Source organism: Alosa alosa, chromosome 22, assembly GCF_017589495.1.
Source record: "Alosa alosa isolate M-15738 ecotype Scorff River chromosome 22, AALO_Geno_1.1, whole genome shotgun sequence".
NCBI classification, from domain to species: Eukaryota; Metazoa; Chordata; class Actinopteri; order Clupeiformes; family Clupeidae; genus Alosa; species Alosa alosa.
This window is the reverse complement of record NC_063210.1, coordinates 10985186-11001847: the sequence shown is the minus strand read 5'-3', so window position 1 is coordinate 11001847 and position 16662 is coordinate 10985186. Positions and strand designations below refer to the sequence as shown.

Sequence of the window (16662 nt, the reverse complement as noted above, 5' to 3'; positions counted from 1 at the left end):
AAATGTAGGGATTGCTTTATCAAGAAGGCTCTCAGCAGAGTTACACTGATAACTGGCCTACAGCTTGACAAAGTCTGCCCAATAGGAATAGCATTATTGATGAGAGCTGATGTGTATGTTGGGTTACCCAAGGTGGTGTTTAGTATGGCTCAAAGGACTAGTTGTTCCCCAGCAGAATCAGATTGGACAGTGAGTTAGCAAACATGCCATGCACATTCATGAGGCCAGGTAAAATCTTTGGAAGCACGCTTTTCACCCCCGTGTTTTTCTGAATCATTGTGGTTCAGCCTAATTGATCTATCATTGTTGTTCACAATTAATCATGCTGCCCATTGACATATGTTTTTTATTTGTAGTGTGATGTAGTGAGTAGTACAGGCACTATGGCCTAATATCAACACCAATGTCATAAATATATTGCTGTGTCTATAGCAATCAGGTTGCAGTGCTATCAATAGCTTTTCAGTGATGAGTTGAAGCAGCACTCTTCTCCAGAATAGATTAGAATAGGATTCGGTTGAGATGACTTGGAGTATGACGTGGTCTTGTAGTCATACAGTGCATTTTTACACAGATTACAGATAATTGACTGGTGGGTGATGTAATTCTAGAATAAACTGCTCAAAAAGGTATCCTTGGCAATATATTCAAGAACAAAACTAATCCATTTGTACCTTTTTGATCTTTCGCATGACATTCAATCAAGGAATTCAAAGTACAATTCAATTAAGATACTTTTTCAAGCTAAAATCAGTGACTCAATAAGGCATCTGTCTTTGCCAAACATCTACTACATGTAGAGTTATGGAGGGATGTTTCATTTCATGGAAATTAAATTAACAGACAGGAAGACTAATCCACTTTTATCTCTCCGTTCTGAAGATCTTTCGAAGTAAAAGTAGCTCTGAGTGTTCCCACCTGTAATGAAATTTCAACTGTCGCATTTGGCAATGGCCATGACCATTTTCCCCACATATATGTACATGTATACCTTCAAATAAAACCATTAGAGCATACACATATGAGGTGTGGCAATGTATTGTTTAGATTTTGATGAGCTTTACCATTGCAGGCATATCAGATACCACCACATCCCTGGTGACCATTGGAGGATTATCTGGAGACATACAGATGCCTTTTATAAGATTAGACTCCAAGCTAATAGGGAGCAGTTGTAGTGCTCAGACTCCAATGGTTTGCCTTCAATAATCCATCACAGTGCATTTGTTAAGACCTAAATATGAATTGAAATTACAGCTGGAGGGGGACTGCCCATTCTCAAAATACTTGTTTAATTCTGTGAGCAGAAAGCTGTAAGCAAAGCTAAACAGATGAACACGCTTTATCTGTGTCAGAGAAAGCAAATGTCAATTTCAAATGTAACACTCTGAATTAAAGACATCTCGCAGTAAGACAACTCCTGCCATCAAAGAAAAAAAATCAATGATTTTATTCACAACTAAAAGACCGGGAATCTTTTGGTAAAAAATGCATGAATGGAAAGTTTTTTTTTTTTTTTTTTTTTTAAAAAACAGGATTCCAGGGAGGTCCCCTGTGTTTTGCCTGTGATGGGTATGGTGCGTTAAAGGTTGTCACACAAAACCCAGGAGAAGTACACCCACTGTAAACTTTCCGGGAGCTTTTTAAACACTGCCAGTGCCAGCCCACTGCGGCCGAGCCGAACCAGAGAGCCTCACGAGAAAATGTCACACACAAAGACTTTGCCAGCCTCGCAGGAGATTATACGGTTTCTTTGTATTTATATTACCTTATGTATTTATATTACATGGCTTCTTTCTATTTCGCAAGTTAAACACACATGGTATTATTCATAGTGCTGCAGGGAGACCTGTTGCGTACCAGGATGATTGGTGGGCACTCACGAAGCTAAGAATGACGAAGTCATTCGCACCCAAGGTTAACACAGGACAAAATGACTTTGGTCGAGGAATCCGAAACGGAACATAGTGTTGAAATGGGAAATCAAATAAGAAAAATGGGTCATATTTGTATGTCAGCGAATGTAAGCAAAACACTGAATATATTTTGGGGACTTTTGGAGAGGATATCACATTCTTTCTCATGGTACTGGTTATAGTCTTGATGGATGGAGGTGATGCTGAGTTTCAGCAATGTGGGATGCATCGTGAATAGTGTATCAGTGTCACCTTGAACTAAACTAAACCAAACATTTAAAGCCAGAAAACATAAATTACAACAATTTTTGAGTGCCAGAGACCACAAAACTTATGAAAACCTTTATGAACCGTATGAAAATAATACAAAAAAGGATGTTTTCAGAGGTTCTGCATGTACTTCACAGTTGTACTTCCTCGTGGGTCATGGTCGTTGAACTTAACTTCCATTACTAGTTACGTGAGTGGAAACGCATGATGAATAGGGATCACGTTCTGAGAGATATAGTGTACTATGGAGTGTAAACCCCCCACTAAGGGATTCCTCAAAGGTCAGTACATTCAACTCCGAGCCGGTCTGCGTCCATATTTCTAGTCCTGACCACAGGCAGACGGAACCTGTGGAGGGAGGGGGGGCAATAGCCACCGTGGCTTATTTGAGGAGCGTTTAAAACAAAGCATAATTTATTTTAGCGGAGCATAATTACAGGCGGGCAAACATAGCGAGCCTGATGCGTTTGCTGGCAAGGACCTGCGCTACTTTGTTTAGCACAGCACCAGAGGCACGAGTGAATTTAAAGGAGACACTTGCAGCATCGAAGTCTGCTCTCTCACCTGTCACTGGGTAAGGGTTGGTGGGGGGTGTATGTGTACATTGTCTGTGGAAAGTTCGTCAGCATGGCGCCTTCTCATCGCCTTCGGTTATGATGCCTTTTAATCAATGGAGCATATGTATTTCTCTGAACATGTGCTCTGTGGCTTTCTTAAATTACCCACGGCACATAAAACATCATATTTCACATAATTAATGTAGGGTATATTCAGCTAATGATCAAACACGAGAAAGTAATCAACCAGCTAGTTATGATTTGGAAATTCGTCCATTGTATTACTGGACAAACAAAACGCGCCTTTCTTTACTGTGGTGTACTCTACACCCAGAGAATAAATCATCTTTATTCTCACTCCATAGAGGACCTTGACTACTTAGAGACTTTGGATACTTTATTGATGAATCGGTTCATCTGAACTGATCTGTGTGCATTAATGATCCAATTAATGCGCATTTTCTCCTAGTCTGCAGAACCATCTTCCATCCTTGTTCCTGCGCAAAGCAGAGCGGTGTCATGATTCAAAGAAGCTACTGCAGAAGTAATGTTGATTTTGGCGCCAAGAGATGATGGTGAAATGTTTGTCTACTGTGGGCTCTTGTTCATACAAGCTGTGCAGTGGTCACACAAAACGAATGAAAAATACAGAGAAATGTAATGTCTATTTAACGAGTTTTGGGTTGCCCCCTGATATATTTACATGGCAGAAGCCCTGTTTGTCATACTGCTTGAGAGCTGACATCTGTTGAGCTCTGAAATCATCACAGACTCTCTGCTTTGGTTATAATCTTTCTTGGCATCTACGGCTCACAGTGCTGTGTTTTTTCTTGATGGAATTTAAGTAATTTTCTGTGGAGTTTTGAGTATGAGTGGATTAGGAATGTCTTCCTTTGTATTTCTCCCGGTCTGTTAGGAACATGCAACCCCTTCGTAAGTGGATGTTCATGAGCATTGTGCCAAACCACGGATAAATTTTGCGCGTGTCTATATAGTTTTGCTCGAAAAAAATCTGCTAGGGTCTTTGTAAAAGTATATATGAGGTATCCACTTTGAGGAATGAGCTAATGGGTACTCTCTGCCTGTTAGGAGAACTTCAGTGTGGAGGGCCAAGGGGCCATCAGTTCGAGGCCAGCTCAAGCACACTGGGCACAGTTCTTTTCAAATAAACATGTTAGCAAATATATTGGGGGGTCTTCCCCCTTTTGCCCCAGATCTATTTATTTAAAGGTTTAAACTCTCAGATTTACGTGTAGAGTTTACATATCTCGCATAAGTAACAGCACTGGTGTAGATGCATCAGCCGTCGGCCACAGCTTTTAAGAAAAGGTCCTAGACTAAACCACATTGGTAATAAAAAAGGTGCTAAAGTAACAAAAAGCTTGGATTGTTTAATACATTCTTCAACCAATAACCCAAATAGCACACTGTTAAATAACCTCAAATAAATCCGCAATTTGCAGTAGGATGCACTGTAAATGACTTTGGCCTTTTCAGGCTGATATTTATCTCAGTGTAGTGTTATGCATGGAGATGAATAAACATTAGGACAAAGGACTGGTGATTAATAGAGAGCTGAGATCTACAGTAGAATAACAGCCCTTACCAGTCACAACGCTCATATGAAATAATTTGCCACTGTGTAGAAACTTTGGGGTATGTAGTTGTGTTTAGCTGTCTCTGAATAGACACTGTATGGTGTTTGTGGTTGTTAGTAGTTTGCAAATAGCATTAACTATATAAAATAATCAAAGATGTTACTTCCTGTGTCTAAAACCATATTCTGGATACATGTATCAGTTGTTTAAAAAATCAATAATCTTCAGAGTACTGATGCCAGTAGTATGCTTCTTACCATCAGTTTCAAGTAAATCCAAGCCTCAATGTGGAGCCTGCAGCCTTTTACAACACTGTCTTGTCTTGTCACTTGACAGTTGACTGCTGCAGTTCGCCCAACTTCGCAAACACTTGTGTTATATTTTCCGTTTGAAAAACGCGGGGTCACCGGTGTGTCTGACTCCACTCGCCAAGGCCAGATGGGGTTTTCCTATAAACAAGTTCACAGGGAATATTTATACAGCCTGTGGCACCTGACGCCATAACACTCATGACATTCTGTTTAGTAGCCAATGTTGCCATAAGTCACTTTGGAGAATTAAGTAAATATTTTCAATATAGCCATGCTATTGTTTATTATAGAATGGCAAAAGCCCTAAATCTTGCCAAATCCTGTGTTAAAAAGTCCGTTAATAACAACTTGTCGGACTATCTCTGCACTCTGCTGGTACCCTTTGTCATGTCATGTATTGTGTATTTACTTTCATGTAAATCCTTATGTGTGTCGCCTTTTCCTTGTCCATTAGATAGTTAGGTGTCAGGTATCCTGAGCTGTGCAATCAGTCTTGTGTTGTTTTCACTGCTTCACAGCAAAGCCTTTGAATACTGCAGATGTCCCACATTCATAAATGTCACCACTCTCAAGTGTGGGTTTACATTCCATTGGGATTTTATTCACTCTCCTGTCCAGTTTTTGCTTTGTCCATCCTCCCATTTGTTGTCTGGGATGCACCTCTTGGATACTTGGTCTCTATGGTTTTTGTCAGGCGACAATCTGTCTTGACTGGACTGTTGTTCTCTCGTTTGCCTCTGATGTGGTGTGAAGGGAAACTCGTGCTAGGCTAAAGTTTGCTAGGCTGTTGCAATTAAGCCGTAAAATGCTTGAATGCAGACGTTAATTGGGAGGCCAGAGAGAGAGAACCCAGTGTTAATTCCAACAAAAAGTCAAAGTCATCCCTGGAAGTCCTGGAATGACCCCAAGATAAATAATGAAAGCAATGAAAACCTCCCATAAATTTGGCACTGTCTCAACTCAACTGGTGGTCAGCTCTTGAAACAAAAAAAAAAGGGACATGAAACAAAGGAAGATAAAAAAGAGAAGAAATAAAACAAATAAAGTAGCCAAAAGGAAGGGGGTGGCGGTGGGGGAGAGTGACGATTAAAAAAGACAAGATGAAAGAAAACATTCCACCTCAAACCACACCACAAGCTCATTTATGCATTAAAAAAGCCTGGGCTTCTATGTGATACTGTAGACACAGTGTGCTTTGCAGTAACCCACAGGCCTGATGTCCCCCAGCCGCTCTCCACTCGAACCGCAGAATACATTTTAAAATAGACAAACACTCTGCAGCATAGCCACCACTCTAAACGAACCTACCTTACAATAGGCTCATTTCAAAGTCAGCAGACGTGTGGTATGGCCTATGTTTGAATAAGCTTACCACAGAGGCTACTGCACTGCACAGACCAGAGATGGCTGTATACCACCAGTGGAAAGAGCTGTAACTGTTAATGGATAGGCTTGGCTGACATGTGGGTTAGTGTGGGTTGAATAATAAAAGGCTTTATGAGGGCAAGCCACAGATCTTAATTCTGTGCTCTGTGTAGGTGGAAGATGTTGTCGCTTTTGACACCATTCAAACTGCCATAAGATGCTGCCCTTGTTTATTGTGACACAGCTTAGGGGAGGACTGTTCCACCAAAAGACTCGCGAAAGCCGATAACCAATTACACCGGTGATGCTATTGGTGATTATGGATGAAGCTGCGAGCTGCACCTCGGTTGACTGCGGCCACCCTTTAAATATGGCCTCCACGCGACACATCACCCGCTCTAAGTGCCGATGCTATCTTACACACTAGCTGGAGCCTTTGAAGACGACTCCTTGATTTTATGATTTTATTTTATTTCCTCCGCACAGATCTGGGTGGCTGTGTCATTGAACTCTAGGCTCACCACACACATGTACGTGGACCTACACTTTACTACACTGCTTCCCTGGGCTTGAGCTGTCACGCGCATATAAATTGTTGGAGCCTGTTTTAGACTAAGCATTAAAGTTAGGCCCATCTGTTAAGGACCCAATAAAGAGGCTGAGTGGAGATTTGGAGGAGAGATATGTATTCCCTGGTCTCCGTTGCATTGAAGGTATGCTTGTTTTCGACTCTTATTGGTGAGGTAAAACCAGTAGTGATGGGTGTCTGTTCTCAATGTTTGTTGAAGGAGAAAGAGTCTGTTTGTTTGTTTGTGTGTGTGTGTTTCTGTATTTCTGTGTTTGTGCAGATATGTACTTTGTGTGTATGAACATATTACACAGTGATTATTTCACTTTGTACATTTTATGGAATTAGTAAGGGGCTAAAAGAGCACACATGGCAAAAAGAAACAAAAATATTTGTGTTCCTTCTTTGTATCATTGAATCATTCTGCAGTGTAGTGGATGAACTTAAACCTTTGATAATGGTTCCCTACAGTATCTACTCATTTTAAGTGTTTGTGCATGTGTTTGAAATAAAAACAGAATCACAGCAAGACTGCTCTGGAGTATAATTAGCACCTTATAGGTCTCAATTTGATTTGACATTACAAGCGGATTACAAACACAGAACAACTTGAACCAGAGGTGTAAAAAATCCCTCTGGAACTGTTGTCCTGACTTGTAAAAGTGATTTGGCCGCAGGGCAGAGCTTGCACCTTGCTCTCGAATTCATTGCTCCCACTTTTATTAGAAATATGCAGCTCATTGTAGGAATATCATGAAATTTATCTACGTGTGTATTTTTTTTCTTCTCACTACGATTTTAGGAGGTGGTTCTGGCCCCTGAATTGTGCAATAAATTGGCAGCATGGCTTCAATAACAGCACTATATTTATTAGACACGACAGTCTGGGGGAATTAATGTCCTTCAAACGTCTAAGTGGTTTTCAAAACACAGTTTATTAAAGAAAACAGAGATGTATGTTTGTAGTGCCCTATGCGGTTTGTTTCTGTAGATGATGTACTATACATAGGAAAGACTTGGCCTGTCCACGGAGGAGCCAAGAGCCTCATTTTTCACGGCGACACATAGCAGGGGCTCACTCTTAGCTACTGAAATCGGGCCTTGTGTGTTTAATATTTGGACAGAGGTAGCCACGTTAAAGGTCTGCACTTTGTAAGTTCTGGAGATGAATATGTTGTGTGGCGTGCCTGAATGAAAGAAGCATTTGTGTGCTTTCAAGCGGGATTAGGCTTTGTAAATAAACAGACGGACTTTGTTGATTGTTATATCTCTAGTACTTGAAAAGGGCTTTCCTGGAAAAAAAGCCTCTTGTCTCGCTTTTGTGATGGGCTTTAATGTCTAAAGATTTTTACTTTGTTGCTTGTGACCATATGTTTATCTAGGACTGAACCACAAGTGATCAAAAAACATCCGAAGTGTCATAGATTACAGCTCTTCCTTTCTCTCTCTCTCTCTCTCCCCCTCCCTCTCTCCCTCTCTCCCTTTTCTATACAGAACTATGTGAAAGGAGTATGTGCTGGTCAGGGCAATGAATGTAAGGACTACAGAGAAGAGTCCTGAACACACATTTCCTAAGCCTCATCATGCTCCTGAGGACACAAGCAACTCAGTACTGCGTGCTCCTATGCGGAGATCAAATCAAAGGGAGAGCAAGAACGGTAAGTGTCCACCTAGGGTCATGGGCCAATTGGCCACAGTCATTGTACGCTCGCAATCATATGTATTAATGGCATAAAGCTAGGTAGTAATGCAAATGTGAATTTCCATGATCATGATCTGTGTTGTATTGGCTATATGTTATGATACACGTGTAACAATCAGGGCTACGTAAGCCTTGGTTTGTAAACATCTCTGAACACAAAAGTTTGAGTCATTTTTGGATTGGATCTTTCAAAGCTTAAGATAGGCCGCCGTCTTAACAGTCACTCTCCTTCGCCAATGTACATACCAGGTAAATAGGTAAGTATGCAAAAACGTGGTCCATGCCAAGCAACTCCCCAGGCCAGATAAAACAAGCTCGTTTGAACGTTTTATTAAAACCAGCTGATGACTAATCCATGCTGAAATATCAGTACGCTCTGCTTTTCGACTTCACAGTCTAATCAAACCAGCTTAAATGCCACTCGAATCACAAGGTCGGAGGGATGAAAGTATTTGCGGAATCCTGTGATAGAACCTTGTATTTTTAGAATGGATGGTTCCCTGGGCTCCCCAGCGCACGGCAAAAGAAATACAGCAGTTCCCACTTCACTTTAAGAGCCGACAGAAGTTTTCCATGATGTCATGTGTGGCGCTTGGGTGAGAGTAATTGAGGAGGCAAATGAACACAAACTCGAGTCTCCCCGAGTTCGGCCATTCTGTCTTTTTATTTATTTATTTGTTTATTTATTTATTTATTTATTTGTGTGTGTGTTCTTCATCCTCATGGTTTAAAAGAGGTAATGCCTTAAGAACTCAACAATGCAGTGTTACACACAATGCGTCAGTGCTCCAGGACATAAATTCAAATGAAAGATACAGTGATGCCATCATAGGCTTGGACTTTCTACTGAGTCATCCCCAACTGAACTGCTCCAGTTTCAAAGATGAACAGGAGTCACCATGAAAACAGAGGAAGCTGGGGATGAGAATAGCTTTGAGCATGTGGAGTCTGTTAAATCATTAGTTGTAGACAGTTTCTTCAAGCTGCATTTGCTTTAAAACAATGTTACATCACTAGTTCACATTGTCATGTGTCTGTCTATTTAAAATGCTAAACATTAAACAAGAGGGAATAAAGGGGTTCCACGAAAGATTGAAATACAACACATTGGTCTATACTGAAATGCTGAGGAAGTGTACTTGTGAATAGCTGTTTCATCATATAGAATCAGTGACGTTATTGATTCGGGACATGGTAATGTTTGGTAAGGTCATGTTTTGGGAGTGTGGTTTTGACAGAAGCATTTAGCTGAAGGCTACTTCTGCAAAGTAAATTAATAGTAGTGACATGGATGCTGCCATACTTTATGCCAGATTATGGTGCTCCCTCACAAGAATATTTGCCTGCAGTCACTTATCAGACCCTTTATTTCCCTTCATATCCATTTATAGGACTGCACACACTAAATTGACCTAAATGAAACTATCAAACACATTGTGCCTTACACTGCTACAACTTTGCCCTTACACTGTGAAACTGAACTATCAGGGACACTTTGAGTATCTTTATGTACAGACTGTAAAAGGAGATGTGTATCCTGAATATTTACATGAATATTTTTCTGGCAACCCCTTACTGTTTAATGGCAGCCTTGGTCAATACCTGAATAAGTGTTCCTGTAGCTGAACTGGTAGAGAAAGCTGCTGATAACACGAATGAGTGTTTGAGCACAGCTACTGATAAAGACGTGTCTGTACTCTAAGCTGCTTTGTCTGAAGGTATCTGCAGAGAGAATGAAAGGAAATAACAAGCAAAGGAAGTATTCAGGTTGCCTTCACAAACCAAACCAATCCATTATTTTGTTTCTCACTATTCATTCATGTTTTCTCATAATTGTGTATTCACTATGTTTTGCATACTTTGATGGGCTTGCTTAATAAGTTGTAGGCCTGTCAATGCAAAAAGCAAGTAGGCCGCAAGGCTTTTTGTGTGATCCACTCTTATGAAATATCTTGCAGCGGTTACACATGTTACACAGCTCTACAGGGCAGATCACATTACTAACGTTTTGTTGCCTTACCACAACTTAGTGTGTGAAGCGAGTTTAAGCCATTTTAATGAAGGCACATTTGTATCTGCCTGACATCAAATGCATGGTCTTGACACAGGCCACTTATTATGAAGCTGAGCAATAATGCTCAGGTTTGGAAATGAGCTAGCGCTCTATGGTGGCATAATCGAACGTTTCATATGGCTGTAAATCCATGGCTTGTTTGTTGTACAAGCATGCAGCTGTAGTGCCAGAAGTCTGTCAACAAGTCTGAGTTTAGTTCCATATGAAAAATTGTGGGAGTGAATCTCTGTTTTTACCAAGACACATCCAAGGTTAACTCTTCCGTGTCTTAGATTGCTTGCATTTTCAGTACATACTGTACAGTGCAGACCGAGTAGATCTCTGTTCGCATACCCCTGTGCGCTTTATCCAATTGAGCGCAAAGAGTATTTATATAGATTAAGGATCTCGATTGTGTTGATGAACATTTGGACTTCTCTAAATTTCACTACTAGCAGAATTACTGGTTGTTTAGACTCTGTGATGGCTACTGGTGTAATTGTGTATAGTGCCTGAATCCTTTTGTTAATCTTAGTACCATATCAGTCTCATCAGCCTTTTTAGAGGATTTTCCTTGAGGGAGTGAGTGAAATAGTTGGTGACCAGTGGCTCTCTTTAGAGAGGAGAACACGTAAAAAAAAACGAGTGGCACTGTAGCAGGTAATCCAAGCATATGACCCAAAATTCTGATCCTTTTTGCAAACACCTAATTCCTTTGTTTGAAGAGCGCTCTTAGATTGATGGTTTTTGGACGCTGACATCAGTCCTTTTTGTTATGAAATGGCTTTCAGTTTTCCACTGAAATCATGCAATTATGGAGAGGAGGCTAATCTACAGGGAATCTTGAAAGGAGACATGTGTTGAATTGGTCTAGGTTTCATTCTCCACATTCTGCTGTGAGCTTGTCCATCAGGCCCTGAGAGCGAGTGTTATCCAAGTTATTGTCTGTCTGGTTTCAGACTACCCCTGCACAATGTCGAGAGTCACCTTTGTGTAAAGGTCTGTTGTCTCACACCAAACACAGCAAGCATATTGTTTTGATGTGTCAGAGGCCATCTGATTTCAGACCACTCAGAGCTGTCAAAACAGTCCACATGATGGCATCATTCACACAAATGCTGTTTGGTGCAGAGCTTTTTATCTCACAGATGAAAAGATTGACTTGTGCCATCTCAAATTGTGAGCGGGGTTGCAGACTGCCATATGTAGTTTGATACTTTTTCTTTTCTTTTTAACGGCATCGAGACTGTCTATTTGTTAGTGTCAATGGTGCGTGTTCTGGTTCTGAACATAAGAGCACCTGCTACCATAAATACCTGCTCAGTCTTAATTGGATCGGGTCCTGATTCGGCCCAAGTCCGCTTCATCTGGGCCAGAATAGGGCAGGGGCTGGGGCTGAGGATGTTTGTGAGCTCTATAGCTTGATCAATAGGTCTGAAAGAAAGACGAAAAGGTTAGAAAACCTGCAATCACCATTGCCCCTGGCGAGACTTCAGAGAACCCCGATTGATTGGCTAATTCCATCAGCCCTGAACAGGTTGTTGTTTCTTCAATTGAAGTGGGGCTTGTGTTCTATCATGTATTGTATCAATTCGCAAGATGCAAAATCACTTTTAAATAAGCGATACCATCTCAAAGAGGAAATCACATTTTGGGAAGCAGGGAGAGAGGGAGAGAGAGAGCGAGAGAGAGAGAAGGAGCGGTCCAACCACACCAGGTTTCTGGCACCTCTCAAGGGAGCAACACCTGCTTCGGCTCCCTTATTGTTGCAATCTGGACCCAGTGAAATGGTACGCCGGGAGATGCTTTCATGTGAATTCCATGCTGATTTTGCGGTGACTGTGGGTGAGAGATTACACTCATCTGGATGAAATTGCTCACCGGAGCAGGCGAACATTTGATCGCCTGATCACTTGATCTCCTGAGTTATGAGCATTTTGTGTCCGTCTATAGCAGAAAACATAGCAGCAGTCACAACCACAGTGATTGTAATTATTCAACATGTGTAGCTTTGTAAGGACAAAGGAAGGAAGAAGGAAAGAAAGATAGACAAAATGAAAAAAGACAAACTAAGCTTGCCATGACATCATAGAATGAATAGATCTTTGGAAGAGATTTCAGAATGGAACCACCTCGGCATTAAACAACCCACTGGGATGCCTCTCACAAGAATGCAGGGTTACCCAAATTCAACACAGCTAATGAACCGTTCAGCTCTGAAGGGCAAAACAAACCCTCTCACTCCCAGTCCATAGTACTGCCTCAGAGTCAGACCCGGAAAAAAAGCCTCTCCTGTTTGTTTCATTGCATGCGTTTGTATCTGGGGATCAATAAAGTATCTATCTATCTATCTATCTATCTATCGTACATCAGGTTTTCAGGCGGAATAAAAGCAACATTTACAAGGAACTGCCAAAATTTGTACTGCTGATACCATCGGCGGAAAATAAAAACAAAATACTCGGCCCAGCATTTTCTCATTAGGCAACAGGTGGAATCTGCGGTAATAAGTTATTCCTGTTGTTGTTCTGCACTCCTAATTCATCCATGAAATTGCACATATGTGCATTCATCATTTGATTTCAGATTTTTTTTTTTTTTTTTTTTTTTTTTAAACAGAGCCAGTAATGAAGACTAGTTGATTGATGCGTCTCCGCTGATATTACAGCGACCCTGAAGTCAGTCAAAAGAAACAGATATTTATGGCACGCGCTACAAGATGGAGGGGGAATAAAAGCAGAAAAGCAAAACCAACAAGATGCAAACCCAGAATTTTTTGAATAGTTACAAAAAGCCAAGAGCTCTGCCTTTGAGAAACCTCCCCAGTGTCTGGTAATTGGTATCACATTTAGTTATATTACAGTAAAACATTATTGAAAAGCTCTGAGCTCACAAGTATAAATAAAGCTATCATTACTTTGGTTGCAAAAATGTTTTGCACATATGGCAGGAATGGCCAAAGACTGAACACTGATTTTGTTGTAAGCTTTGAAAAATTCAAAACCGACGCCAAGATATCTTCACCTATCTGGAATGTACAGTTGAAATTGGTTTGCAGCTAATATAAATAAGAGTTAGGCTGGTATATTACAGCCATGGCTGGCTGTCTGGGGCTGCAGGTCTCTAATTCACAGGCGCTCACTCATAAACGTTGCATGTACTCTTGGATGAGAATCTTATACCGACATGTATGTGGTCATGCTGTTAAAATAAACCTGTGTAACAAATGTTCAAGCATGTATTTAGAAGTTAAACGACGGCTGAATTCTCAACAAATGTATCGATGTGACATTACATGCCCTCTGCGGTTGTGCAAGGGAGAGCAGTGAAGCCGCTGCCAAGAAGGCAATGAGAATGTGCAATGTGGGTAACATGTTCACACAAGGGGATTGGCCTGGCATCAGTAAAAAACAGTTTGATCTGTTTGTAGATAAAATGCGACAGCATATCCCAAATACTATTTCTGAGAAGTGAAAAGTTTTTGAGGTTTACTGATTTGAACAATGTGTGCTCCCTCATGAGTCAGGGAACCAGCTTTGTTCAATTTCCGAGTAACGAGAGAGAGAGAGTTGTAATTTGGCATGTGCGAATACATACACCCATTCCTTGCTGAAAATGAATACACTTTGTGATAATGAACTCAAGATATTTGTGGTGGGTTTTTCTCACCTGCTACTGGATAAGACCGTCTCATACTTATGTAGTTGCCAGTCTTCTGGTAAGTGAAAAATCAAGTCAGCTATCTCAAACGTAATAGTAGGCTTTGCAATTTCAGCTAAAATGTCACGGATATCAGCCTTATTTTTCGTTAAAAGTGCTACAAGCAATGTTGGCATTTCACGGTAACATGTTCCAGGCTTAACCACTGTAGGAATAACAGTTTTTTCGATGGTTGTCAGAGGGTAAATCCAGTTTTCTGCAGGCTTCCAAAAACTACTGCTAATGGCAACTTTAGCCTTTGTTTCTCAAGTATTTTCATTGGCTAGTTCCGTATCAATGTCACTTTGTCTTTTCTTGCTTTTCAACTCAGAGATCCCTCCTGCGTTTTGAACTTTGTTATCAGGAATCAGCATTTGATTGTTTGTTGATTAGCAGGTGACTTTTCTCTGTAGCTGTAGGTCTTGTCTGGCTGCTTTCAGTCTCATATTCATGTTCACCACCCTACACAGGCCAGAGAATGAAGCTTTAGACAGGTAAAAAAAAAAATACAGTTACAGTCCAAATAGGTTGAGCTAATGTTACTGTTGACAGAACCAATAATCTTGCTGGAGGTAAAAAAACAGTGTAGAAATTGCCTTTGACAGAAAGAAATGGGGGGTTGGTAAATGATATTTAATCACCATCCTTGGACCAGAGATGTAGAATGAGAGCATTTGAACATTATTCTTTGGTTTTGATCCTGGGGCTTTATTCTCTGCTTTGCTCTTCTGCTTTGCCTGATGGCAGGTCGCCATGATTCTCGACCAGCGATTTAGTGTAGGATGTTGAATGTGCGCAAGCCTGAATAACTGCTCACTCCCCTAGAACAAGGAACCAGCCAGGTCCAGGCTGCCCCAGGGCCATAGCATGGACCAGCTCTATCTGGCATCAGAGTTGTGTTGCTATCCTCGTGTGAACTCCATAAATGCCTGACAGCGCTATGGACCATTTGAGATGTGGTTTCTCAGGAAAATGCATAATGCATGAGCTGGTGGCACGTGTACCAAATACTGTACTGTCTTAATCGCCGTTTTAAGACATTAGTGTTGTGTAAGATACAAGATTTCCTTGGAAGGGCCTTGTAGCAAACACATGCAGCTTGAAGCAGAGAGGATAGGACTACCGTGCTAAGGCAGCTCCCAGAAAGCTTCATTAACAAAGATGAATAAATAACACTTGAGATGTTAAAGCAAGGGTCAGAGATAAAGGATTTTTATTGACCAGACTATTTGACAGATGAGGATGGAAGATCATTTCCAGTCTTCAATTTCTCACCTCTCTCACTCTAATTAAAATAGTTGAATTTTCTTCTCAAAATGAATGTTGCTTCAGATTTGCTTCATATTTCAGGGGAATTAGATCTGGTCCACTTTTCATGGTGTGAATTAGTTTATAATTAGGGTATTCAGTAGCATGCCTATTAAACCAATTCCATAGTTATTTTATACTTTCAACAAATTATGATGCCATTGCTTGGTTTGGATATTATTCCATAATAGTCCTTTAAAGGATATTTTCAGATTACCACATTATCACCTCAGAAGCGTGAAAAACAAGAGTGTAGGTGAACTGGAAATACTATTTAGGTTAGTTGCAAAGTCCCTGAAGTAACACTAATCACTTGGATACCTCATGATTTCATGCTTAACTGTAAGGAATAATATTTAGATTGATCAGATCTAGAGAATTTTGCACTCATTCACTGGTCGGCTATTACACCATATGATAAGGCCAGTAGGATGTGAAGTATCCGAGTCTAAAGCACAGAGCCACACAACCCGGAAAAAAGATTAGGTCATTGCATTTGGTGGTCTATTTATAGCCACTTAACCGCTGCATATTAAACAAAGCATTCTGAAATTCAATCAAGGAACCACTCAGCCATGGTGACCTGAAAACAACCCACAGGGTTATTTGAAAACAGAGTGCCGCGGCAGGTCTACCGGGCCCAAGCCTCGCATGTGGCTGGAGAACGGGAGGGACTTAAAACCGTGGATTTCGGGGCAGCAAAGATTAATGAACAGTTTCTTTTTCCAGGTGTTGTATTGTGGATACAAGAGATTTGCGTTGTGAATTTTACCAAGGGAGAAATCCCTTTGCCTTGGAAATGAAAACAGTAACACAATATACCGTCCTGATCCTGCTCCGTGAAGAAGTGAAGCGCCGAGACCACATTCCAGGCCCTCACAATATGATATGGAATTCTCATCCTCTAATAGTGTTTTTAGTATTCCGAGCATTGTTACTGAAAGCCCGGCTCATCCATAATGTATTGTGCTGTTTGAATTAGCGATCAGTCATAATTCACTTTGCCATCATAAATTGATTAATTCATGAGGTCAGATATTAATAAAGTATGGTGCGTCACCCTATATACTGCAGGTTTGCTCAACAAAGAGAACCACTCGGGCCGTCTTCAGTTTGCCATATGAAATCTGTGCATGGACCAAGTATAAAGGGATACGTAATGAAACGACACACCATGTGATTTAATGACAACTAAAACATCAGTTGTTCTGTCTTGAAGGAAGTTATCGGGGCCAGGGCTGGTATCAAGACCAATCCACCTGAAACCAGAATAAGACTAATAATGCTTGAAGGGGTGGGGGGAGGTGAGGGAAAA

At 40.8% G+C, this 16662-nt stretch overlaps 1 protein-coding gene across 9 annotated transcripts in view; it reads left to right on the top strand.

Moving 5' to 3' along the window:
* myocd (myocardin) overlaps positions 1 to 16662 on the top strand; it is a 90176-nt gene that overhangs the window by 37827 nt on the left and 35687 nt on the right. For all 9 annotated transcript variants that reach the window (XM_048233465.1, XM_048233469.1, XM_048233468.1 and 6 more), the window contains one exon: positions 8080 to 8243. In XM_048233465.1, the coding sequence (XP_048089422.1) occupies positions 8114 to 8243 (130 nt within the window). In that variant the 5' untranslated portion in view covers positions 8080 to 8113. The remainder of the gene's footprint in view (positions 1 to 8079; positions 8244 to 16662) is intronic.